This window comes from Oryx dammah, unplaced genomic scaffold (assembly GCF_014754425.2).
Source record: "Oryx dammah isolate SB20612 unplaced genomic scaffold, SCBI_Odam_1.1 HiC_scaffold_4, whole genome shotgun sequence".
Classification (NCBI taxonomy): Eukaryota; Metazoa; Chordata; class Mammalia; order Artiodactyla; family Bovidae; genus Oryx; species Oryx dammah.
The window spans coordinates 57938459-57964031 of record NW_024070188.1 but is presented as its reverse complement, the minus strand read 5'-3'; the positions used below and the strand labels follow the sequence as shown (position 1 = coordinate 57964031).

At 37.4% G+C, this 25573-nt stretch overlaps 3 protein-coding genes across 3 annotated transcripts; all 3 read left to right on the top strand.

The window, feature by feature from the left end:
* The first annotated feature begins 415 nt into the window (after positions 1-415).
* LOC120863040 (trace amine-associated receptor 2) lies at positions 416-5157 on the top strand. Its single transcript, XM_040239245.1, has 2 exons — positions 416-442; positions 4159-5157. Exon 2 carries the CDS (start codon positions 4237-4239, stop codon positions 5155-5157), a length of 921 nt encoding a protein of 306 aa, XP_040095179.1. The 5' UTR covers positions 416-442; positions 4159-4236.
* Positions 5158-13561: 8404 nt separating this feature from the next.
* Positions 13562-14593, top strand: LOC120863039 (trace amine-associated receptor 3). The gene has a single exon (XM_040239243.1). The coding sequence runs from the start codon at positions 13562-13564 to the stop codon at positions 14591-14593; it is 1032 nt and encodes a 343-aa protein (XP_040095177.1).
* Positions 14594-22411: 7818 nt separating this feature from the next.
* On the top strand, positions 22412-23455 carry LOC120863038 (trace amine-associated receptor 4-like). The gene has a single exon (XM_040239242.1). It carries the CDS (start codon positions 22412-22414, stop codon positions 23453-23455), a length of 1044 nt encoding a protein of 347 aa, XP_040095176.1.
* Positions 23456-25573: the final 2118 nt, after the last annotated feature.

Below are 25573 nucleotides of genomic sequence, written 5' to 3'. Positions count from 1 at the left end.
GACTTCATGTGACCCCATGTGACTGCACAAGTGGCATATCCAAGCAACAGCTGTACGCCAAGCTGACAAATCACAGAATAGCTATAATTTTAATCCAGGCAAGCAGACCCTGATCTTTTTTTCTGTTTTCTTTTGAAGTTTTTATTTTGTATTGAGGTATAGCCAGTTAACAATATCATGATAGTTTCAGGTGAATAGTAAAGGGACTCAGCCATACATACATTAATATATGTATCCATTCTCCCTCAAACTCCCCTCCCATCCAGGCTGCTACATAACATTGAGCAGAGTTCTAACAAGGACAATAGGTCCTTGTTGACAGACTCTGATGCCTTTTAGTGACCAGTATTATAGTTTCTCTACATCTGGAATGTGTTGCCTCCCAAAGTTGTCCCCAACAGTGCAAAAGGAGCTTTCACATTTTAAAAGAACAAAACGAAAAGGTAAGTTCTTCAACATGTGAACAGATTTAAGTTGGTAACATCTGAGATTTTGGCATCATTACTTGAGTTCCTTAAAGAGGTTATAATTATGCTCCATTCCTCCAGATCTAAGAGGGTTGATGAGACTTGCTCTTTTAGTCAATTTAAACAAAGGAAAAAGACAAAAATGTTAGGTGATAAGAGCCCTTCTTAGTGACTGAAATGTGAGACATGCATGGACAGTGACAATTAGATTTTCCTAAAGAGATGGGGGACATAATACCATTCTTCTACTCAAACTACCAATCTCACTTATGTGTAATTGAGTCAGGTTCCTTAGGGTCTCCCGTCACTGGAAGGTTTAGAGTTACTTTTACATTTGTTGTATAATTGTGGATTTAGAGCCGTCAGTGCTGGAGGTGATGACAACTTCGGAAAGCAGAGTCCTGAGAGGATGGAGGAATGGTTTAGGCTCATTTAGCTGTTAAACTTTAGAAAGGCAAGGTTTTGCTTTGCTTTTTTTTTTTTTTTTTTTAATTTTCAGAGCCAATTCCCTTGAGACTAATTGTTAAGTTGCAGAACAGCGCAATGTACATAGTTCAGGTGGTTCAGTTCCATAAAAGCATTCGCTTAGATGGAAAAAAAAAAAAAAACAAAGAAATACAGTTCCTCTAGTAAGGAGTTTAATTAGCAATGTCATCTTCTGCAGTACAGCAGGTATGTGGAGAAGAGATTGAGAAGGACGGATCTGCACTTTCTTTTCCTTGGGTTTTCTCAGGAAGCAAATTGTCACTCTAATAATACAGTGGTATTGCTGGTAGATTGATTCTTTTTTTTTTTTTTTTTTTGCGTTTTGGTCCAGTACAAAGAGACATGTAGGAATACAGAAGATTATACATGCAGGACTTAATATAAATTTGTAATAAAAGGCAGAGGTTTTTAAATATGCTAAGAGGAAAGTGTGCTGCCTTTTGGCAGGGCAGCTTGTTTCCTAGGAAGAAGATTTAGAATTATGGAAAGGGTTATTTGTTTATAAGCTGCTGAGCAAATCATTTACCACAGTGTTCACCTGTGTGAGGCAGAGGGTTAAGGCAGTTACCTGGGTTTTTACATACAGTCCCCTTCCTTTGCTTTCTTAGGAGACATCTTTTCTTGTCAAATGTATCCTTGAATGTTGAATGTGGTGCTCATCCCAACCAGGAAAGAGGGAAGGAAGAAAAGGAGGAAGAACAAGAGGCCAGTCACCTTTGATAGTGTACTTTATACATCAGGCATTGTGCTATGACTGTTTACATGTATTATTTAATATGTTAAGATTCATTAACATGAGTTTCAGATAGAAATTAAGCAACTGAAAGAAACCAATTGCTTGGGTAAGGTCAAAATAATTCAAGGAAAGTAGAAAGAATGATTATCAGAACAAAGTACTTTTAAAACCCTCTTAAAATCCTTAAAGAGTGGATTCTAAAGCAGTCGAATATTTTAAATGGGAGCATAAAAATTTAATGACAAGATAAAAAGAAATGAGATCATATTAGAACAATCAGAAAATTCTTTATTATTATGGTCTGCTCCTACAGTTTAATCACTTTCTAAGGGAATGCAGCAATCACTTTTAACACTCGATAGAAGGCAGTTCAGACATAACTGCTTAAATATGAGAACCAAGTGGGAAAGCTCCTTTGACTGAATACAGACTAAGAACAGTGGCTTGAAGGAACTTGACACTAGAAATTCTCCCTTCTCCCATTCCAACCTCTCCTCCACACCCAATTTTCTCTGTCATGTTTCAGAGACACTGAGAATGATTTTCAAAGGTCTCTGAATAACCTCATGCCATTTCTTCACCCTTCCTGCTTAAAATAGAGTTTTTGCTTTTCTGTTCAAATCTTACTCACCCAGTGAGAACCAGGCAAAAGTCTTATCCTCACTGGGGCATTCTTGTTGACCCAGCCTGAAAGCCTCTTGTCCACTTTTGATATTTGAATGCACATATTGCCTAGACTTTTCTCTGGTCAGTTCATCACCACAGTTGCTTTTAATCTGTGGTCCAAAATCATTTGGGTTTTAAGCGTTGATGTATTTTGTCTTTTTAGCTGTTTTATAGACTCTCTACTGCCAGGGATTAGTTCATGCTTTCTTGTTCCTTTCGTTGTGTCTCATGGATTGTGGACATGTATTTGTATTTAGATAGTGATTTTTTTTCTCCCTAATGTACATTTAAAAAAGAAAGTTATCCTGAGATTTCTCTGGTGGTTCAGTACCTGAGACTCCATGTGTCCAATGCAGGGGGCCCAAGTCAGATCCTTGACGGGGAACTAGATTCCACATGCTGCAACTAAGATCCAGCAAAGCAAAATAAATAAATAATATACTTTAGAAAAAAAGAAAAGTTATCCTCATTCATAAACATGTTCCATCCCTAGTATACATGTAAATGGTTACATGCAGATTTTTATATGCAAAATAAAGACACTGGGTCAATGCATGGAGAACATGTGCTACTTAGAACTGGCTTTCTTTCCTAAAACTCGCTACTGCCCAGCCCCTAGCTCTCTGTGTGACCTGCACACTGAAACTTGCCAGGCTGTTACCACTGCACGGGGCTTGAGAGATACTGCAGCGGTGCCCTTACTCTCCACAAAGATGGGGGGTGGTCGGCTTTGGCCTCGGCCTGCCTCTGATTTAGCTGCTCTGAGGGTGAGATGCTTATCAAAGTTCCATGACCAGCTGAAGAGGATGATTCTTCCAGACCGTTAGACTTCCTTAAGTGATTCTTCCTCTTTCAAATGAGCTTAGCATGAAAAAGATAAAAGCACAATGGGAGTGATAGAACATATGCAGGTTTTCGCTTAGTAAACTCCTGGTCCCATAAGCCAATAGACCCCAATCAAACAAGGTCTGGTTACATGTTCCTGACTCATTTGAGGAAGAAGTGATTGTATTGTCTAATAAGTATCAGTATCTATTCTTACTATGTACACAGAGAAGAACAATTAATATTAAGTTCAATAACAAACTTTTCTTCTTCTCTTTGTTTTCCCTTCCTCTTTTCTTCCTCCCCTCAATCTTTTCCTGACTCCCCTCCTCCTCCTCTTCCTTCTAATTTCAGGCCCTGGCATAAATTAAGAGCTTACTGAATGTCAGTGGTATAATTTGAGTAAGTGAGAAGTGAAAGTCACTCAGTTGTGCCCGACTCTTTGCAACCCCGTGGACTATACAGTCCATGGAATTCTCCAGGTCAGAACACTCCAAGTCAGTGTGGGTAGCCTTTCCCTTCTTCAGGGGATCTTCCCAACTCAAGGATCGAACCCAGGTCTCCTGCATTGCAGGCAGATTCTTTACCTGCTGGGCCACACGGGAAGCCCAAGAACACTGGAGTGGGTAGCCTATTCCTTCTCCAGCAGATCTTCCTGACCCAGGAATTGAACCAGGGTCTCCTGCATTGCAGATGGATTCTTCATCTGAGCTATCAGGGAAGCCTTAATTTGAATAAAGGCAAGAGTAAAGTAAATTATGATCACTTAAACTCATTAGGTTAGGATTCTATGAATTGCAAATTTACAGGGTAAGATAAAATACAGATTAAGATAAATAAGAAAGATTATAATAATTCATCATAAATTATATTCCTGAAGTTTTCTATGTCTTTTTTGAATTTTTCTATGAAAGTATATAAAAAACGTGATATATTATCTATTACCTGACACAATCCCATGTGTTCTTGCTTTTTCCTAAGAAACTATTGAATTGCTCTCAATATGGAAGTGGATCTTGCCCAGAAAACGAAAGGCCGGTAGGGGTCCGAGCTGCCATGTATTCCTTCATGGCTGGAGCCATATTCATCACAGTGTTTGGCAATCTTGCCATGATCCTTTCCATTTCCTGCTTCAAACAGCTTCACACACCAACCAACTTTCTCATCCTCTCCATGGCGGTCACTGATTTCCTGCTGGGATTCATCATCATGCCATACAGTATGATAAGATCAGTGGAGAACTGCTGGTATTTTGGGCTTATGTTTTGCAAGATTCATTATAGCTTTGATCTGATGCTCAGCATAACATCCATTTTCCATCTTTGCTCAGTGGCCATTGATAGATTTTATGCTATCTGTTACCCTTTACAGTATTCGATCAAAATGACAATTCCAGTCATTAAACAGTTGCTGATTCTCTGCTGGTCAGTCCCCAGGACATTTGCCTTTGGAGTGGTCTTCTCTGAGGCCTACGCTGATGGAATAGAAGGCTATGACATCTTGGTTGCTTGCTCTAGTTCCTGCCCAGTGATGTTCAACAAGCTGTGGGGCACCACCTTGTTCATGGCAGGTTTCTTCGCTCCTGGGTCTGTGATGGTCGGGATTTATGGCAAAATTTTTGCAGTATCCAGAAAGCATGCTCGTGCAATCAATAACTTACCAGAAAATCAAAATAATCAAATGAGGAAAGACAAGAAAGCAGCCAAGACTTTAGGGATAGTGATGGGTGTTTTTTTATTATGTTGGTTTCCCTGTTTTTTCATGATTTTATTGGATCCCTTTCTGAGCTTCTCTACTCCTGTAGTTTTGTTTGATGCTTTGACATGGTTTGGCTATTTTAACTCCACATGTAATCCCTTAATATATGGTTTCTTTTATCCCTGGTTTCGCAGAGCCCTGAAGTACATTTTCCTGGGTAAGATTTTCAGCTCACATTTCCATAATACTAATTTGTTTACAGAAAAAGAAACTGAATAGATTTATTTGTATGAGTGGATAGAAGCAAAGGACTGGAATTTAGAAGAATGAAGTTACTTAAATTCTGTGTGTGGTGTGTGCGTGTATGTGTGACTTTGGCTACCATGGAAAGTTTTTAGTTTCTAAAACTTTGAGAGGAAAAAATAATTTTTTCTTTGAACCCCAAATCCTGTCTTTTCAGAATTGTTTTTATTGCTTATAGGTGGAGAAGAAAGAAGAAAGTCAGAAAGGTAAAGAGAAGGTAGGAAAAGCCAGGAAGGGGATGAAGGGAACACACACAAAGTTTTGTACTATTTGGAAGGAACCAAAACACAAGCTGAGCTTGAGTATTGCTCTCCCCACTCTCACCATCACACACATTTTGTGTGATATTTTTTTACATTGTCTTCCTCAGAGTCTGATCAGAGGTATTTTGAAACATCGACTACTAAAAATTATAGGTAAGTAAATATGAAAATAACAATTTCAAGAAGTCATATGCTGTCAAGAATCAATCATTTGATAGCTGAAATGTAAGCCTTTACTAGATTTTACAGTTGTGAGATTGAACCTTTTTTTTTTTTAATAAAATAAGAAATGTAAACTGTGTAACTGAGGCCCCAGATTCCATCTTCATTTCCATCCAAGAATCATCTTAATCATGCAGTTGGCATTTTTTCTTTTTTCTATTTTCTATTCTCTATTTTACTAGCCAGAGAATTCCAGCCAGAGCTGTCCTTTCTTTCTCTGGCTCATTCACACTTTGTATGACTACTGGTGTTCTGATTTTTAATAAATGTGAAGTACATACCAAAAAAAGGTTGCAGTTTTACTCATTCACTCATTTTTGCTTAATATGTGTACATATATCTTTGAATAATAGAGTAGCAGCAGAAAGAAGCAAAGAAGAAAGCTTCTATTTATGGTGGTACTTCTGGGTACAAGAAACTTTATACAGTATTTGCTATTCAATGACTTTTAAACTATAAGTTGTGACCCATTAGTAATTTGTAAAATCCACTTAGAAGTCTGCAACCAGTGGTGTGTTAGAAAATGTTTATCATCTGGCTTTGAAAAGAAAGAAAAAAGCCCAGATTTGTAGAATTTGATTTTTTTTTTCCATTGAGCTGATTTCAAGCTATGAGTGTAATGTCAACAGGTTCTAAATTCCTCAAAAGTTAACCTATTCCTGCACATGGACATGAGAGGTTCTAGTTTACCACTGACTGCAAAAAAACATTTTTAATGAAAAGCAAACCAGACTAGAAGAAAGTAAATAATTTCAGAATACACTTGCATTGAGGGTAAAGATCGCCTTATGAAGTTTTCATTTTAATTGTATATACACAAGTATGTTTGTGGATGTATTTTGTGTGTGTGTAAGGGCACTGTGTTTCACTGAAATTTTTTTTTTGGTTAATTTTTCCATTACATTATTTCAATGAGCAACTTTTTTCTGTCTTTGGAAATGTTTACATAACTCCCCACAAATGTGCTTCGATCTTAGTTCACTGCACAGATGACAATGAAACAGTAACTACCCAGCAGTCCGCTTAAGTGGTGTCTTGCCTGGCTGCCTGAAGACGGACTGACCCATGTTCTCCAGACCTTCTCTCTCCCTTCCATCCTTGCTGTCCTAATGATAGGTTGGTCTCACCCGATAGCCTATAAGGCAGAGGTGGAACAGAGCATCTTCTTTGAAATGGTGTTCTGTTTACAAAATGATAGTGTTTGTGATGGTGGTGGTTGTTTATTCTGGTTTTTAAGGATGAAATAACAATTTGTCAGTCCTATCTGGTCTAAAAGTTTCTCATTATGCTTCTCTCTATTAGAATCCTCCTCATATTTTAAAAATCATTCAAGTAGCTAAACATTCTACTCATTTATTCCCCTGTCACTGAAACATAATTTTCTTTGCACTTTTAAAAAGTTATTTTAACCATATTTAGCTGTACAGTTCAGAGGCACTAAGTGGATTCACACTGTTGTGCAACTCTCACCACCATCCAGCTCTCAAAGTTTTCACATTCTTCAACCAGACTTTGTTCCCGTTAAAAACTCCACCTTCCCCTTCCCCGCTTTACTACCCTCTACTCTGCAACCCTTGGCAGCTACCAGAGTGCTTCATGACTCTATGAATGTGACTATTCTAGGCATCTCATAGAAGTGGAGTCATATACAGTAGGCCTCACCAGCCATCTACTTCATACATAGTAGTGTACACATGTCGGTCCCCATCTCCCAATTCATCCCACCCCCTCCCTCCCCTCTTGGTGTCCGTACATTTGTTCTCTAAGTCTGTGTCTCTATGAGGCACTTTTCAGTTTCAAACTGTGGTCATCCTGGCTTGTTCACTAGTTCAAAGACAGTAGTAACCCAGCATCCTATCTGCTTTCCTCCTTCCACTGTTCACTCTGCATTCATTCCCAAAGTCAGTACTGTTTCCCCTCACACGCAGAATTTTATAGGCCATTAGAGATGAGAAAGCTGAATTCAAGGGAGATTGCATGATTTGCCCCAGATTATACAATTTCCTATTGTATTGAAGCTGAAACTCCAATACTTTGGCCACCTGATGTGAAGAACTGACTCACTGGAAAAGACTCTGATGCTGGGAAGATTGAAGGCAGGAGGAAAAGGGGACGACAGAAGATGAGATGGTTGGATGGCACCACTGACTCGATGGGTATGGGTTTGAGCAGGCTCTGGGTGTTGGTGATGGACAGGGAAGCCTGGTGTGCTACAGTCCATGGGATCGCAAAGAGTTGGACACGACTGAGCAACTGAATGGAACTGAACTGATACAATTTTCTTCAGAAGCAGAACTAGAACTTAGCTTTCTGGACTTCTTGTTCAGTGTTCCTGATTTACACTCGTTTTTATCAAGATTTAATGGGATTGTCTATTTTTGTTTTTTTTTTTAACTAAGGATTCTATTAAACTGGAACAAATCACTGAAACAAAAATAAATACTTTTCTCCCATCCCAATATTTTCTCATTTCATCCAGGAATCAAAGTGTAAACTGAGGCCTTTTATGATTCAGACAATTATTTCGACTTTGGATATCAGCCAACATTTACTTTAGCTATATAAAGTGAAAAGTGAAAGTGAAGTCGCTCAGTCGTGTCCGACTCTTTGCGACCCTGTGGAGTATAGCCCACCAGGCTCCTCAGTCCGTGGGATTCTCCAGGCAAGAATACTGGAGTGGGTTGCCATTTCCTTCTCCAGGGGATCTTCCTGACCCAGGGATTGAACCCAGGTCTCCCGCATTGCAGGCAGATGCTTTAACCTCTGAACCACCAGGGAAGTCTATATGGTTTTAAGATACAGAAATTTTATTACCCTATTTTACCAGAATGAAGCCCAAATGACCATGAAATTGATATGAAATTGTCATCCTTTATTTGGAAAAAAAAAAAAAAGCACTGAAAACTATCTGGGATATTAAAAATAGACAGAATAGGTTAATATCCCTCAGGAAAGAGAGGTCAAAGAGCAATTCCACTGGGGCTGTGCACATAGTTTCCCTCTAGGAACTCCTGAAACTGTGTTCTTCACTCCAGTCCTCTGGAGGGAAGAGATAAACTTTTATGAGTCAGATATCTCAGTCCTTGACACTACACTCTCTACAATCCTGACCTGATGCCTGCAAAGCCACCAGAAGAGACACAATGATTCACAACTAACTTATCAAGAGAGGGAAGGTACCGAGTCAACAAAAAAAATTAGAAATGTATTATCCTAGTTTTTTAAAATCTGATTTATTCTCTTCTCCAAAATAACTGAATAACAGTAACTAAATTTTACAAAGAACACAAAATTGTTACAAATAGCATGCAAGAGAGAAGGCAGGATTTTTTTTCTAACTGCAAAATAATTATTATGAAAAAAAGTCTTAGATTTTACATCAAAACGGCAAGGTTTAAAGTCTCTATGTAGTGGCATTTTAAAAATGTTTTTGCAGATAACAAGAACTATGCAAGACATGATTTATATTAAGTGCAAGTTACATATGTGTTTTAATAATGTTAAAATGCACTCTCCTCTTTGATAATATATCTAAATAAAAAAAACTCTTGGTATATACTATTTAATTCACTGCCAGGCACTACACATTTCACTTTTGATATTTTTTCTCTTGCAAGCAACATTTACTTAAGTTAGTCTGTCACTGTTTATTCCTCAAGATTATCCACCCATTTCATACTCAGAGTGTCCAAACTAAAAGTACAGCTTCTTTATTGTCTAGAACCATTCTTCCAGAATTCAATGGTCATGTAAATAACATATTATCCTGCCAAAATGTGCATTGGGGGAGGGGTCTGAGATTTTTCATTTCCAAAAATGTTCCCAGGAGATGATGTCATTCATAGCTGATTACAGGCCATAATTTAATTAGCAAGGACTGTATGAAAGAAATATGATGAAGCCATAGACTTTCTTATTGATATTATTATTATTTCCCATTCTTGGAGAGTAAACAATCGTGGGAAGCTTATTGCAGCAGGAACCAAAAGATCTGGATTGCAATGTTAGTTACAGCATTTAGTAACAACTGTTCCCTCAAGACCTTGGTTACTTTCTATACATGAAAAAGTTGGGAGAAGGCAATGGAAATGTGCCTTTCAAGTAATTTAAAAACTTTAAAATATCCAAATTTTTGTTGTCTGGGTTTCATTTGGAATATTGTATGTTTAGGGAGAGGATTTATTAGGTACTTTCTAAATAAGCCATAAAAAAGAACAAATTTGAGTAAGCTCTAGTGAGGTGGATGAAGTAAGTCAGAAGGAGAAAAACAAATAGAGTGTATTACGCATATATACGGAATCTAGAAAAATTATATTGATGAACCTATTTGCAGGGAAGGAATGGAGATGCAGACGTAGAGATTGGATGCAGACGTAGAGACTGGACTTGTGCACCCAGTGCAGGAGGGAGAGAGTGGGATGAATGGAGAAAGTAGCATCAGCTACTTTATATATACACTATAAGGTGTAAGATGGATAGCTGGTGAGAAGTTGCTGTGTAGCACATAGAGCCCAGCCTGCTGCTCTGTGATGACCTGGAGGGATGGGAGGAGGGAAGGGAAGGGAGGTTAGGGAGGAAGGAAATGTATGTATAATTATGGCTGATCTGAGCTGTTGTATGGCAGAAACCAACACAACATCATAATTTTTTTTTAATATTTAAATAGACAAGATTTACTGTTTCCCTAATGATTTAATCTTTCTCAAACCAAATGTCTCTAATACCATGAGACAAAGTGCCTATTATGTAGGCTTCTTAATGTGTTAAAATTAATTTCTTTCCATTTAATTCAGCAAGCCATTACTGCTTACCTGAGATGAACACAGCTCTGTACTAAGTGTTGCCAGGCTTAGACAGTTAAGGGCATTTTATCTCATTAACTGTAAACTTCTCAAAAAATTGAATTGTAAATTAACGTAATACATATTTTTAAAGAGTTGTGCTAGGAAAAGGATAAAATAAAAGGCATTTGAAATCAAAGTCAGCTGTAAAACGAGGAAGACAATATAACTCTAAGATCTTTAGTCATCCCAATAGTCCAACTGGGAGAGTGAAAAAAGGTTTCTAGAAGGAAATGATATTTGAGCTGAGCCTTTAGACTTTCAAGAGATGAAGGGTCAGGTGGAGAAAAGGGGACTGGCCAAACCACAGGTGTTTGCAGGGGATATAGAGACTACATGACCAAAGGTTGCTGGAGTGTTGTAGATTGAAAGGAGGAAGGGTTACAACCAGGGTTTCCATGCCAACAGATGCTGAAAAGATTTATCTTTTATCACAGGCAAACTAGTGCTCCGATGTTCCAGCCAAAGCATGTTTTTCCAGACCGTTTCCATGTATCCACCAAAAAAAGTACACATCAACTTGATAAAACATTTATTTAGATCAATTTCCATTGGACCTCATACTTCTTTGATAGTTATAGTAAAGATTTTTCTCTTCTGTCTTTCAATAATGCTATAGTTTATGGCTATTATTTATGAGAAAGATATTTACTATGGTTTTAATTTTCACTCTCCTTTCTCTCCCTGCTCTCTGACATGGAGGTCTCTCTGCCTGTTTCTGGTATGTATTTACTGTCAGTTAAAATATTTTTCCTGCTCTCAGATGTTTTCAAGAAGATTGTTTTCAAGGTGTTATCTCTGCCCATTGCCAACTGCCATATGGTTTTATGAAGCTTACTTACAGACTGTGATTCCATTTATTTGGAATATATTAATCATTTGTCATAGAAATCAGTCACAGAAAAAAAATTTTTCTTCTCTTCATCTTAGTTTTCAGCACAGCATTTGAATGCAGTCTTCTTATTGTCATCCCTGGAATGGTTTCCAAGCAGTTTCTGTTACTGTAGTCTTCAAATAATCATTATGGTCTATGTAAGATGTTAGAGAACTTACAGAAAAGATCCAACATCATGGATTTTTGCCAATTTTAAGCTTTAGTTTATCTTTCCTGTTATACTACACGTACCATTTACACTGTTGCAATATAGATACTCTTCAAATTTTGAAATTACTCATAAAATCATACTTTTATCTTTATTTAATAAAAATATTAACACAAATCTGCTGTTTGAATGACATCTGCTTTTTAGGCTAAGCATGATTTTGGAGCTTTAAAAAATAGAATTTATATTTGAGACTTGGAGTTTAAGATCTTTTTTTTTAATAGATACTATAAAAATTGTCATTATTTTCTGACCAATGGAGAGAGAAATGAAACAGTTATTATTGGTGTTAGTTCCAGGTTTTTAAATTGGTCCTAGTTTCAGTAAAAAGTCTCTTTCTCCTAACTGAAAGACATAAACAGAGACATTCAGAAAAGTCTACATTTAGAGAAGTGGATTTGAAAATTTATATAGTTCTCTTAAGCAGTTTTGTAACAGCTGAAATACTTTAGGCTTCAGCCTTAGATGCCAGGAAGCATGGAACAATCAAAATTTAAAGGAGAAAGTGAAAGCACATTATTTATCAACCTTATCTAAGTTCAAACAAATAAAAAATTAAAACATTTAATTTGAGTTAGTATATTAAAGAACTAACAACACTAATGTTTGTTTTCCTTTGCTAATCCATCTGATATGATTTTTTTCAACAAATAAAAAGGAGGAAAAACTAAATTTGGATAATAGTGTACTTTGCCTGCATGTTCATGGACTTAGAAGTATGTAAGTGTAGTTGTAAGTTGTAAGCCTCCCACATAGTATTTTCTTTAATTTTTCAGAGTATGTGAATCAGCAGGAAGAACACTTCCAACTCTGCAAAGGTAAGGCGCCAAACAATGCATAAGGGACGTTAAAGCCAGTATAACCCCATCCTGGCTTCCCTGATGACTTAGCGGGTAAGGAAACTACCAGCAACGCAGAAAACACAGGAGACATAAGTTCAATCCCTGGGTCGGGATGATCCCCTGGAGCAGGAAATGACAACTCACTCCAGTATTCTTGCCTGGAAAATCCCATTGACTGAGCAGCCTGGCGGGCTACAGTTCATAGGGTTTCAAAGAGTTGGACATGACTGAGAACACATATAACTCCATCCTAACAGGGTCCTGGAGCACTGAGTGGGTTCTTATGCCACCACTGCCACCATCTCCCAAAGGCATTTAGCTGAAACCCCTGCAGCGGTTTTTGTTTTTGTTTTTTCCTTTCACTGATACCTTCATATCTGTATCTGTGCTCAAAATCCTTAGGTCTTATCTCACTAACCTAAAGGATCAGGAAAATATGTTTAGAGAAAATCTCTCAGGTCTGCCTCTCTAAATGCTACTCTGGGAGTGATTCTTTTATAGCAGTATCAGAAGTAATTTAATATAGAAAGATACTTTCCTGAACTGAGTTCCTGAATTATTTGATTCTTTTCAGCAAAGTTATAAATGTATTGAAACAGTTGCTTTTATTGGAACAATGCAAGTATTTTAAAACAGCCATAATTTCACATTTATGTATATACTTATTCACTCATAAATATGCATCTAGTGCCTGCTACAAGCATTAACCTAAGTACCGAGAATTCAGGGAAAACAAGATAGACTAGTTCTTTGCCTCCCAGTAGAATAAGAGAAAGGCATGCCTATGATCAATATGAGTCATGTGAGATTTGATTGGCCAAAGTGTGAATAAAGGATGAAATGAATAAAGAGAAGGGTGAAATAGAATAAAATTGACTAAAACAGGAAAAAGTGAGCAGTTGAGGTTTTTCACTTTCGAATGCAGCAAACAACTCAGAAAGTAAGCACCATTTATATAATTTTAAATATTTAAATATATTATAATTGAAATGAATTAATGACAGATGACTTCATTGTACTTTCAGGGCTGAAATTTCCTGGAATCATTTTAAGAGGAGAAGAAACATTGACTTACCTTCCAAAAAAGGAGTTTAAAGAGATAAAGCACCATGGATCTAACGTATATTCCTGAAGATTTATCCAGTTGTCCAAAATTTGGAAATAAATCCTGTCCTCCCACCAACCGCCATTTTCATATTCGAGTAATAATGTACTCAATTATGATCGGAGCCATGTTCATCACTATCTTTGGAAACTTGGTTATAATCATTTCCATATCGCATTTCAAGCAGCTTCACTCTCCCACAAATTTTCTGATCCTCTCCATGGCAACCACAGACTTTCTGCTGGGTTTGGTCATTATGCCATATAGCATGGTGCGATCAGTAGAGAGCTGCTGGTATTTTGGGGATGGCTTTTGTAAATTCCACACAAGCTTTGACATGATGCTAAGTCTGGCCTCCATTTTCCACCTCTGCTCCATTGCTATTGATAGATTTTATGCTGTGTGTTACCCTCTACACTACACAACCACAATGACCATCTCCATGATAAAGTGGCTGCTGGCATTTTGCTGGTCAGCCCCTGCTCTTTTTTCCTTTGGTTTAGTTCTATCCAAGGCCAATGTTTCTGGTATGCAGAACTATGAGATTTTTGTTGCTTGCTTCAATTTCTGTGCACTTGCTTTCAACAAATTTTGGGGGACAATATTGTTCACTACATGTTTTTTTACTCCTGGCTCCGTTATGGTTGGTATTTATGGGAAAATCTTTATTGTTTCCAAACGACATGCTCAAGTTATAGACAACATGCCTGAAAACACAAAGAGGGAAGTGAGAAAAAACTTATCCAAGAAAAAGGATCGCAAAGCAGCCAAGACCCTGGGCATAGTAATGGGAGTGTTTCTAGCTTGCTGGTTGCCTTGTTTTCTTGCTGTTTTGATTGACCCATATCTAGGCTACTCCACTCCCACGATAGTACTTGATCTTTTAGTGTGGCTTGGGTACTTCAACTCCACTTGCAATCCTCTCATTCATGGCTTCTTTTATCCATGGTTTCAGAAAGCTCTAAAATATATAGTGTCAGGAAAAATATTTAGCTCCCATTCAGAAAGTGCAAATCTGTTTCCTGAAGCACATTAATATAAAGGCCATTACAAGTGAATGGAGTATTGAAAGTGAGATTATTATTATTTTGACCTGAAGCATGTATGTTACATCCCCAAGTCACTGCAAATATTATTTTATTAAATTTCAATAATTCTAGATCCAAGAATAATTTAATAATATAATTCAAATATATAGGTTCAAATTGTGTCTTGAAGCATAATATTCAGTAAGGACTACTTCATTCATTACAGTTTTTATTCCCTGTACTTGTTACATGCACCATGAAATTAAGACATTTGCTCTTTGAAGGAAAGCTATGAGAAACCTAGGTAGCGTATTAAAAAGCAGAGACATCACTTTGCTGACAAAAATCCGTATAGTCAAATCTATGGTTTTTCTAGTAATCATGTATGGATGTGAGAGTTGGATCATAAACAAAGCTGAATGCCGAAGAACTGATGCTTTTGAACTGTGGTGTTGGAGAAGACTCTTGAAAGTCTCTTGGATTTCAAGCAGATCAAACCGGTCAATCCTAAAAGAAATCAATCCTGAATATTCATCAGAAGGACTGGTGCTGAAACTGAAGCTCCGATACTCTGGCTACCTGTTGGGAAGAGCTGACTCACTGCACTCATTAGAAAAGACCCTGATGCTGGGAAAGATTGAGGGGGCAGGAGAAGGGTTGGCAGAGGATGAGATGGTTAGATAGCATCACTGACGCAATGGACATGAATTTGAGCAAACTCTGGGAGATAGTGGAGGACAGAGGTGCCTGGTATGCTGCAGTCCATGGGGTCACAAAGAAGTGGACACAACTTAGTAACTGAACAACAATAATTTGCTGGTAGAAAAGCAAATGTGCATAATAAATATATAATTGGTAACCAATGAATCTTTTTATGTTTACCAAAGAGTATTTATTAACCCAATCTGACTGCTGGTCTTGAAGTGAATATTTTAGGCTCTGTCCAGGAAGAAACATATTAGGTTGTGAGAGCAAGGCCAGGATCCTTCTTCCTGAGAGTCTCAGAAGACCATGGACGTGATTCTATTATGCCACTCCCTTCACAGATGAGGGCATTAAAATAGACTCAAACCCCTTCAGTAGCAGATACACTTCACATCCAGTGATTGGGCTGCTCTGTTTGGCTTCCTTCAACTTTTAAAATTCTCATCTGTTTCTCTATTTCTGAACAATTTCTTTACTCTTAAAAACTTCATGCTCTGTGTGTTAGAGATAAGAAATTATTCATGACATTTGTTAAAGACTGTAAGGCAGACTTTATTCAAGGAAAGCTTCTACAATAGGGTTTTTGTAGTAAAGTAGAGAGATCGAATTCAACTCTAACAAGGTGCAGTGGGGATTTGTTACCAGGAGATTGGGTTGTGAGTAGTGGATGGAAAATTATTAAGAGGAAACATCAAGGAGCATTCTTGCTAGACTGACTCATCAGAATTCTTGCTGAACACAGGGCAGAGTGATAAGATAGTGAAGCTAGTCATATACCAAGAGTGGGGGAGTTTTTGCTAAACTGACTTAGCAGGATTCTTGCTCAATCTAGAGTCTACCACGGCAAAGAGGAAGTCCAAGTTTGGCTTAGGCAAGCAGAGGAGTCATAGGAGCTTGATTAAAATTTGATCAAAGGAGAGAGTCTTTGTCCTCTGTTTGTGTGTCTGTGTGTCTGTGTGTGTCTGTATGTTTATGCCCATGTGTTTCTCATGGAAGCAGGATCAGGCATTTTCTAAGTGGGAAGGGAGCAGCGTAGGGATGGCCAGCTTTAATATGTGGAACATTAGCCTGCAATTATTAGACTGAACATATAAATCTATCTAAATATAAACAGGACAATCTATTAGAATGGACTTAGCTAGCTTCATGAAATATATAGCCTAGAGGCTACAGGAAAACTGTCTACATTCACTGAGATAGATATTGGATACTCAGTAAAGGGTAAGAATATTTACTTAGAATTGATTCTCAGCATACGCCTCTTCTCTCACCATGTTAGCTAGTGTTCTTGCTTCCCATTTTACAGCTTTGCAATCTACTCTGCACAGTTATCCCAAGAGGACACTTTCCTCTTAAATATCTCACGTGGCTTCCAAGCTAAATCCCTTCTGCTTGTCCAAGCCTTCTCCACGAACTCCATGAAGAGAACACAGGTTCGGATTAGGATGTACGAGGTCTCTTGCCCTGGAGTGTCTGATGGATGGCATTTTACCAACAGGAAGCACCTGCAGGGGAGGTGAGGATGGAAGGAGGGGCAATCGGGGTGCTTAACCCAGGCCACCTCCCTGCCAAGTTACCCTGGGGCTGGCTGAATCCTTCAGGAAAGGCCATTCAGCCATCCTCTGGTGTTCCTGGAACCATCCTCATCTTCTGTCAATTTCAGCAAAGGTAATGTTCCTGTGCTCAGTCGCGTCTGCCTCTTTGTGACCTGATGGCCTATAGCCCACGAGGCTCCTCTGGCCATAGGATTTTCCTGCTATTGCTGCCCCTGGGTGCTAGAATTTTCTGGCTGGTTTCCTTAAACACTGCCCACATCTTTGTAAATAGTTTCTTTCTTTTCTTTTTTTTTTAAATTAAACTCTCCTCAATCATACAGGCTGATTACACCATCTGTTTCCTGCTGGACTCAGAACGAATGTAGCTTTTCATTGTTTTGAGATAAAAATTTGAAACTCCCCTCAAAGACATCAGGTCTGTTTAAGCCTGACTTGGCCTTTCTTTGTGTTTCTACACAAAGTCACTCTTTGTGTAGAAACTAAGTTTCTACACTTAGTTGCTCTTCTGAAGTCTACCCTTCTCTAAAGGAATCACTGGCCCCCTAAGAAGTCATTCCCTCTTTGTTGGCCCTACCAGAGGGTGATTCACCCTCCCCCATTTGGCAAACTTCTTTCTCTTTTGAAGATCAGTTGTCATCTTGAGATTTCTGGTGTCCTTTTGTGTATAAAGAAGAGTATTTAAGATAATTTTGGCTTTAAGAATAAATATTTTATTTAGAAAACAATATTAAAGAAATTAGCTCTTCTTTTAAAATTTATTTAACTTATACTTTCTATAGAACTTTATTTAACTTAGAATATAAGTTATTCTATACTTAGTAAATTTTCACAACATCTTTTAAGAAGCAGTTAGAGACTTAGGTAATTGAATTCCCTCAATATTTTTATTTACATTTATCAAATTAAAATTTCAAGGTCACTTTTTGAAAATTTAATTGTCAAATATACATAAAACATTCCCCAGTACCTAGCTCTTGCAAATTTAATGACTTACAAATATGGTAAATTTAACCATCTTAACAATCATCATTACTTTAGTAAACTTAGAAAACTTTACTTCTTCCTCTCAACTTAAAAATCATGGTTAAATCAATGATTTAATGATATATTTTTAAGTGGAAATCATAAAGCTTTTGTAGTAAGTGCTAAATTCCCTTAAACATTACAAATACTGAAAATGACAAATGTACAAAGATTACTTTTAAACTGAGCACAAACTGTATTAATACTATGTGGTTGATTTGCTTCATCTACCTGGGAAGAAATTTCTAAAGAGAAGTTTCATAAACCCAGATGAATGTGTAAAGAAACAGTATTTTCCTATCATTCCTATTCATTTTATGATGAAAATCCTTAGAGGCTGTAAAAGTTAATTTTGACCAGTTAATTTAAAAATAGATAATCTGATTCTATTTTTTATAAGTAAGCTTTGATACCCTCTAAGCATTGGGTATTTAAAATATAACGGTTCTGTGGTTTGATGGATAATAAAATTATCATCATAAACTCCCTGAAGATTAGTGCACCATTGGAACTACGGTGCACTCGAGGCTACACCTTGTCATAGTGACTATGAAAATATCCACATGATGATGGAAGCTTCCCCTTTACACTTGGTTGGTTTGAAGCATGGTTCTTATTGCCTTTTGTTTGGGCTCAGGAAATTATAGACAAAGCACTGCAGTGTGAATGAGTATCACTGATTTGTACATGGCAGCAAAAGGAAAAGATGTATAAATTAGTCAAATTTTTACAAGAATTAAAAAACTCACTATTTGAAAACATCTGGCATTTGTTACATGACTGAGCGACTTCACTTTGACTTTTCACTTTCATGTATTGGAGAAGGAAATGGCAACCCACTCCAGTGTTCTTGCCTGGAGAATCCCAGGGATGGGGGAGCCTGGTGGGCTGCCGTCTATGGGGTCGCACAGAGTCGGACACAACTGAAGCGACTTAGCAGCAGCAGCAGCAGCAGCATTTGGTAATAAGTATAGTGAGCATTTGTTGGATTTTAACTCCTTCCTTCCTTCCTACTTCCCACCTTTCCTCTCCCCTTTTCAATCTTCTCCACTTTTGCCTTGTGTGAGGCTAGTTCTTTGAAGTCATGGAGATGATAACACAAAACTTTTATTCTCCCAGAGCCAATTCTCTGGTGACTCGATATAGCATTTCTGCTGACAACATGCCGAAGTTTGTTAAAGAACACTCCTGTTAATAGCAGAACCCAGGTAATGCAGCCACAGGAGGCATATTTTGTGTATAAATACTGATGACAACACAGACTGCCAGGAGCCTACCAATAAGATCTCAGGCCTAAGTGTCTTTTCTGGGGGAAAATCAGCACGGAAGAGAATGGTGAAGCATAAGGCTCATTTGCATGGTAAGACACCTTAGCACAGCAAATAAATCACTTTTCAACCATGTTAGCTCCAAACTACCAGCTTAGCCAAACAAATTCTGATAAGCAAAAGAAGAGTATCTTAAGAGAGAGAAAAGATCAGATATATGTATTTAGGTATGTATGTATGTGTTTATTTATTTCAAGTTCAAAGAAAATATTAATCTATAAATTCTATAAAGCACAAGATCTATAAAAATAAATTTGGATCATTTTTTAAAAATCACTGGAATTCTAAAGAGGTAATTCTAAAGATCCACAACAGTCATTTCTCACATCTAATTCACAAGTAATCTCTCTTACCTAGGAAATTATTGTTTCAGTGAGATAGAGCAAAGCAAGATAAAATCATTGTTTTCCGAAAAACAGTTTCAGAGGTGGAGTGTTTAGGTCTCACAACTAGTAAAAGGGGAAAAATCATTCTTGATAAAGCAAATATAAGTTCTCGCCTTATTTCTTGCATTTCATTTGCAATATATTATTGAATTTGTTGGATATTTTCCTTATTTGAGGAAAATACATATATATTAATAGAATTTTAAATATTTAATACTTGGGTAAAATTATTATATAATTTATTTTTCATATTTTCCTTGAAATTCTGAGGAACTTTTACATTTTTCAAAATTATCATTTCAATGTCCTTGAGTCTGTTTATCCATTCTGTAATTTTTTCCCTGAAAGAATGAAATTTGAACTAAAAAGTAATACAGTTTTTACTTCTCTCCAGAACTGCTAGTAAATATTTCTTATTACCTCCTGGTAAAGTTAACAATTTTCTGTACTTTGCTTAGGCCATTCTTTGCAGTGTTGTCATTAATTTGATCCTTTTTTGAAATGTCAGTAATTAAAAAAAAAAAATAGGTGTAACAACAATGTCCCATGATAAAAGTCAGATGATATAGAGGTTTGAACTTTAAATTGTTAAAAATTACTGTTATTAAAAAATTCTTTTCTGGAGGTTAATCTTCAACAAAAAGGAATTTTACTTTGTTAAGTTTTTAAATAAAATTCTGTGCACTTAATAAATTCCTTTTTTTTTTTTTTTTGGACTATTTTCTTTTTTAACAAAGCAGTAGACTAGTAGTTATGCTTGCATTTGGTTCCTTATTTTGCAACTTTTAACTAATAACTTAAGATAAAGGCTTAATTATCTTTGATAATATCTTAACAAATCTTCCATGTATTAACTTTAAAAATAAATGTGTATTATTCTATCCTTTTGTCTTAATATGATACTTAAATGTTGAAATACTTCTCTAGTATACACAACCACTCATCAAAAACATGAAATAATACTATTAATTTCTAGCAGCTGTTTCATAACTTGTCTTCCAAAATAAAACAAACAAAATTCACTTTACAAACCTAGGAGGTTAAATTATATCAATCCTTTGTTCATGGAATTTTCCAGGCAAGAATACTGGAATGGGTTGCCATTCTTTACCAGAAGTCTATAAGTGACAAATGTATAGGTTATTTTGTGGTAATTGTTAGATATCTTTCAAGATAATTTTAAATAATTAAAGAAAAAATTTTAATTCATGAGACTACAAAGGATAAAATAATTTTTTAAAGTTCATTTATTAAAGAAGTTGATTAGGTATTAAAGATTTTATTATGAATATCAGAGTTTAGGAACCAAAATGATAAGTAATCAAATAATTAGTGCTGGATAATCTGCAGCTTAAAAAAACAGTTGAATAAATCTTTGTCTCTCTTATTTTACTCTCTACATTTTGGTTTCTCAAGTTCAACTCCGTTGCATAATATTGTAATGGTTTAGTTAAAATATATCTTAAGAAAAATGCTAGTCTGAGAAATTAATTCACTATACCCAGAGCAAATAAAATGTGCCATAATGTTAAGGTTTCAAATAATGCACATTGGAAAAAGTTGTTAAGCTATGGTTGCAAGTACTGTAAATGTAAATATTATTTTCAAGGTTACATGTATTCTCACTAGTATCTTTTCCAAGTAAATCTGGCAAGGACTTGCTGGTGGGTTCATTTTCCCAATGGACCAGTGAGTCTTAATCTATTCTCAGGCTAAACTCCATTCTCCAACCTGACCTTAGATCTCATGAATGCTTGTCATTGGTCATCAGAGTTATACATTCAGTCCTAGCTCTGGAAAAACAAATCAAACCCTTGTCATACTCCAGATGAGTCAGTCCCATTATTTTCACATTTTAAGTACAACAGTGTAAATTACATAAAGTAAAATCAATGAGCACCCTATCTGTCAAATTCATTACCAATGTGAGACTTAAAGTCTGTGGACAAAATGACATCAACTTGAATGTGAGTTTATAAATGAATGTGGCTGCCAAATGGAAGGAGGCAACCCAGAGAATTTCACAAGCTATCATTTGAGATATTTCCCACCCCTCTCTTGAGGCAATTTCTGTAAAATCGTGTAGGCTTTAAAGTATTTTTAATTACATATATTGTTCTAAACCCTGAAATCTATATTGACCCCATTGAAGAGAAAATATTTTCTTAATTGAAGAGTATGTATTAAATGGCAGGATCCAAAACATTTGCAAATATTCACAAGAGAAATTAAAGAAAAAAGAAGATGCATAATCTTTAGATCACAATTATTGTTTAAACTCAGCATTAAAGAATAGTTCCCAAGGTCCTGGTAATTCTTGAGGGGAATTATCCAGTAAATTAAATTGATTAATAAAAGTGGGACAGGGAAAATTCTTGATCTGCCCATGTTTTCAGAATCCTGAATAAGGACAACATATTGGTACAATCAGAACATGCCTTTACCTGGATTACTTAGGTGGTTTTAACTGGGTTATTTAGGTGTTGGGTGACAATATTCATTTAGTTGTATTTAGTCCCTTTCTAATCAAGGGATGGTCCTTAGACTAATAACACTGGCATTTCCCAAGAGCTGGTGAGTAAAGCAAATTCTTAGTCCCCATCCCAGAACCAGAATCTGTGTTTTGAAAAGATCTCTAACTGATTCGTATGCATATTAAAGTTGGGAAGCAGCACTCACAGTCAGTAGGGAGCTATCCCAGGAGTGAAGTGCAGTTAGTTGGGCCTCTCTGAAAAGCTGCACTATTTTTATTGTTTTTCCTCTTTCACAGGAAAGAGAGAAACACAGTATTTCTGCAAAAGACTCATAGTACCCACAAGACAGAGACAATGAATTCGCTGGACCGTTGGAACCCTTCAGAAGTCCAACTCTGCTTTGCTCTGGTGAACAATTCATGCCCGAGAAACCTGAGGTCTGGGCTGAGTGCCTGTGCCTTATATGTTCTCATGATCGGTGCCATAGCAATGACCATGCTGGGCAACCTGCTTGTGATCATTTCCATTGCCCACTTCAAGCAGCTCCACTCCCCCACCAACTTCCTGATCCTCTCCATGGCCACCACTGACTTCTTGCTGAGCTGTGTGGTCATGCCCTTCAGTATGATCCGGTCCATTGAGTCCTGCTGGTACTTTGGAGATCTCTTTTGCAAAGTCCACAGCTGCTGTGACATCATGCTCTGTACCACCTCCATTTTTCACCTCTGCTTCATCTCAGTGGACCGCTACTATGCTGTTTGTGACCCTTTACATTATGTCACCAAAATTACCATCTCTCTCGTAGGAGTCTTTCTACTCATCAGTTGGTCTATTCCCATCTTTTTTGCTTTTGGCCTGGTATTCTCAGAATTAAACATAATTGGTGCAGAAGACTTTGTTGCAGCCATTGACTGTACAGGTTTATGTGTGCTGATATTTAACAAGCTCTGGGGGGTGCTGGCCTCCTTTATAGCCTTCTTTCTCCCTGGGACGGTAATGGTGGGAATTTACATACATATTTTCACAGTAGCCAGGAAGCACGCTAAGCAAATTGGCACAGGTTCTATGATGAAACACGTTGGGTCAGAAAGCAAAATGAAGGCATCAACCAAAACAGAAAGCAAGGCCACCAAGACTTTGAGCATCGTCATGGGAGTATTTGTGTTGTGTTGGCTGCCCTTTTTTGTCTTGACAATCACAGACCCTTTCATTAATTTTACAACGCCTGAAGATTTGTACAATGTCTTTCTCTGGTTGGGCTATTTTAATTCCGCTTTCAATCCCATTATATATGGTATGTTTTATCCTTGGTTTTGCAAGGCGTTGAGGACAATTGTCTCAGGAATGATATTCCACCCTGACTCTTCCAGCCTAAGCATATTTCCTGCATGTGCTTAGGCAATGCTCTCCATTTTCTACAATTCTTTCCTACTAGGGAAACTGGATGTTCTTTCTCCCTAGAGGTAAGGGAGTGGATTGACTAGACAAGGATATTCTTCCAGTTGGTGTAATAGACACCTGTGTATTAGTCACTCAGTTGTGTCAGACTCTTTGTGACACCATAGATTATAGCCTGCCAGGTTCCTCTGTCCATGGAATTCTCCAGGCAAGTGGGTTGCCATTCCCTTCTCCAGGAGATCTTCTTGACCCAGGAATCAAACCCTGCATTGTAAGTAGATTCTTTACCATCTGAGCCACCAGCTAGTGTAATAGACACCTAGGTAGAAGCAATAGATCTAGCCTTCTGGTTATACCAGAGTTCCCAAAGTGGTCAGTTTCTGGAGTTCTGGGGGAGACACCTCCAGTAAAAAGACACTCTCTCCCAAGACTTGTTGATTCCTGAATTTCCAAAATTAGAGATTTAGATTTTCACTCCTTTGGCATGTCAGATGGGGATCTTCTTTTTATCCTCCAAACATCAAAAGAGGAGACAGTTGGATTTCACACTTTTAATAGCCATGTAGAGTTTATCTAAGTCTTTCCTGAGCTTATTACATTTTGGGAGAGTGGGGAGAGCTTGAGAATGCTGTGAGGCTGAAGTACAGAACATGTGAGGACACGGAAAGGGAGAAGGAAGCAGCTGCAGTTGCTTCCAGTTTTACTGATTCTGATTTAATCTCTTAAAAAAGATTTCAAGTGACTTTTGCAATAGTTTGATAAAATTGGACTGTCTCATTAAATGAGCAGAATGGATAAAGAAGGATTTTAGGAATGTATTCTTTCTCTAACATATGTTTTTGATCTATATAGTCACATGGCCTACATGTATACATACAAGCGCTGTGAATATCTCTTTGGCTATGTGTGTATATTTTATTGACCAAGATTAAACTTCATTCACAAAACTGAAGTTCTTTCCTTCCCGCACTGTTTTGGTTAATATTTACTGCCAATAATATTTACTGTAAATATTTAATATATTTGGTTATATATTTTTGGTTAATCATTTAGCTCAATGATCGTCTTTTCTCCATGTTGTTTTGCTTTTCTCCTCCTTCTCCTACCCTAGAAACCTATTTCATCAAATTGTGTCCTTTGTGATCTTTTCACCCTTCACACTATTACTCTGTCTCTCTCACCCAGTGGTCCTTAGCCTGGGACAGTTTTGCCCCTTGAGTGCATTTGGCAAAGTCTAGAGACATTTTGGGTTGTTATAACCGGTGAGGGAGTTCTACTGACATTTCAAGAGTAGAGGTAAAGGATACTGACAAAAATCATACAATGCATGGAACAGCCTCCCTGACAACAGAGGATTATCTGGCCCCAAACTTCAATAGTGCCATGGTTGAGAAATTCTGCTCTAACCTTATTTAGCCTCACAGCTTCAATTACTACCTCTCCATGTATTTCTCTCAAAAATGTTTATTTTCAATCTTATCATTTCCTTCAAATTTGAGTTTCTTACTTCTTACTACCAGAGGAGGATCTTTTTGGGTGCCCCAATAAGATCTTAAATTCAATGTAGCTGACATCTTCCTTCTATGTTCCCTGCCCCAATCATGTCTCTTCTGCCTCCTACTTTGTATTGGAGTTGCCTGCTTAGTCATTCAGTTCAGTGCAGTTCAGTTAAGTCACTCAGTCGTGTCTAACTCTTTGCAGCTCCATGGACTGCAGCATGCCAGGCCTCTCTGTCCATCACCAACTCCTGGAGTTTACCCAAACTCATTTCCATTGAGTCGGTGATGCCATCCAACCATCTCATCCTCTGTCATCCCCTTCTCCTCTTGCCTTCAATCTTTCCCAGCATCAGGGTCTTTTCAAATGAGTTAGCTCTTTGTGTCAGATGGCCAAAATATTGGAGTTTCAGCTTCAGCATCAGTCCTTCCAATGAACACCCAGGACTGATCTCCTTTAGGATGGACTGGTTGGATCTCCTTACAGTCCAAGGGACTCTCAAGAGTCTTCTCCAACACCGCAGTTCAAAAGCATCAATTCTTTGGCACTCAGCTTTCTGTATAGTTCAACTCTCACATCCATACATGACTACTGGAAAAACCATAGCCTTGATAAGATGGA

What these genes read in the sequence shown, in the direction of transcription:
- LOC120863040 (XM_040239245.1), top strand. Translation starts at nt 4,237, where the DNA reads ATGTATTCCTTCATGGCTGGAGCCATATTCATCACAGTGTTTGGCAAT.
- LOC120863038 (XM_040239242.1), top strand. Translation starts at nt 22,412, where the DNA reads ATGAATTCGCTGGACCGTTGGAACCCTTCAGAAGTCCAACTCTGCTTT.
- LOC120863039 (XM_040239243.1), top strand. Translation starts at nt 13,562, where the DNA reads ATGGATCTAACGTATATTCCTGAAGATTTATCCAGTTGTCCAAAATTT.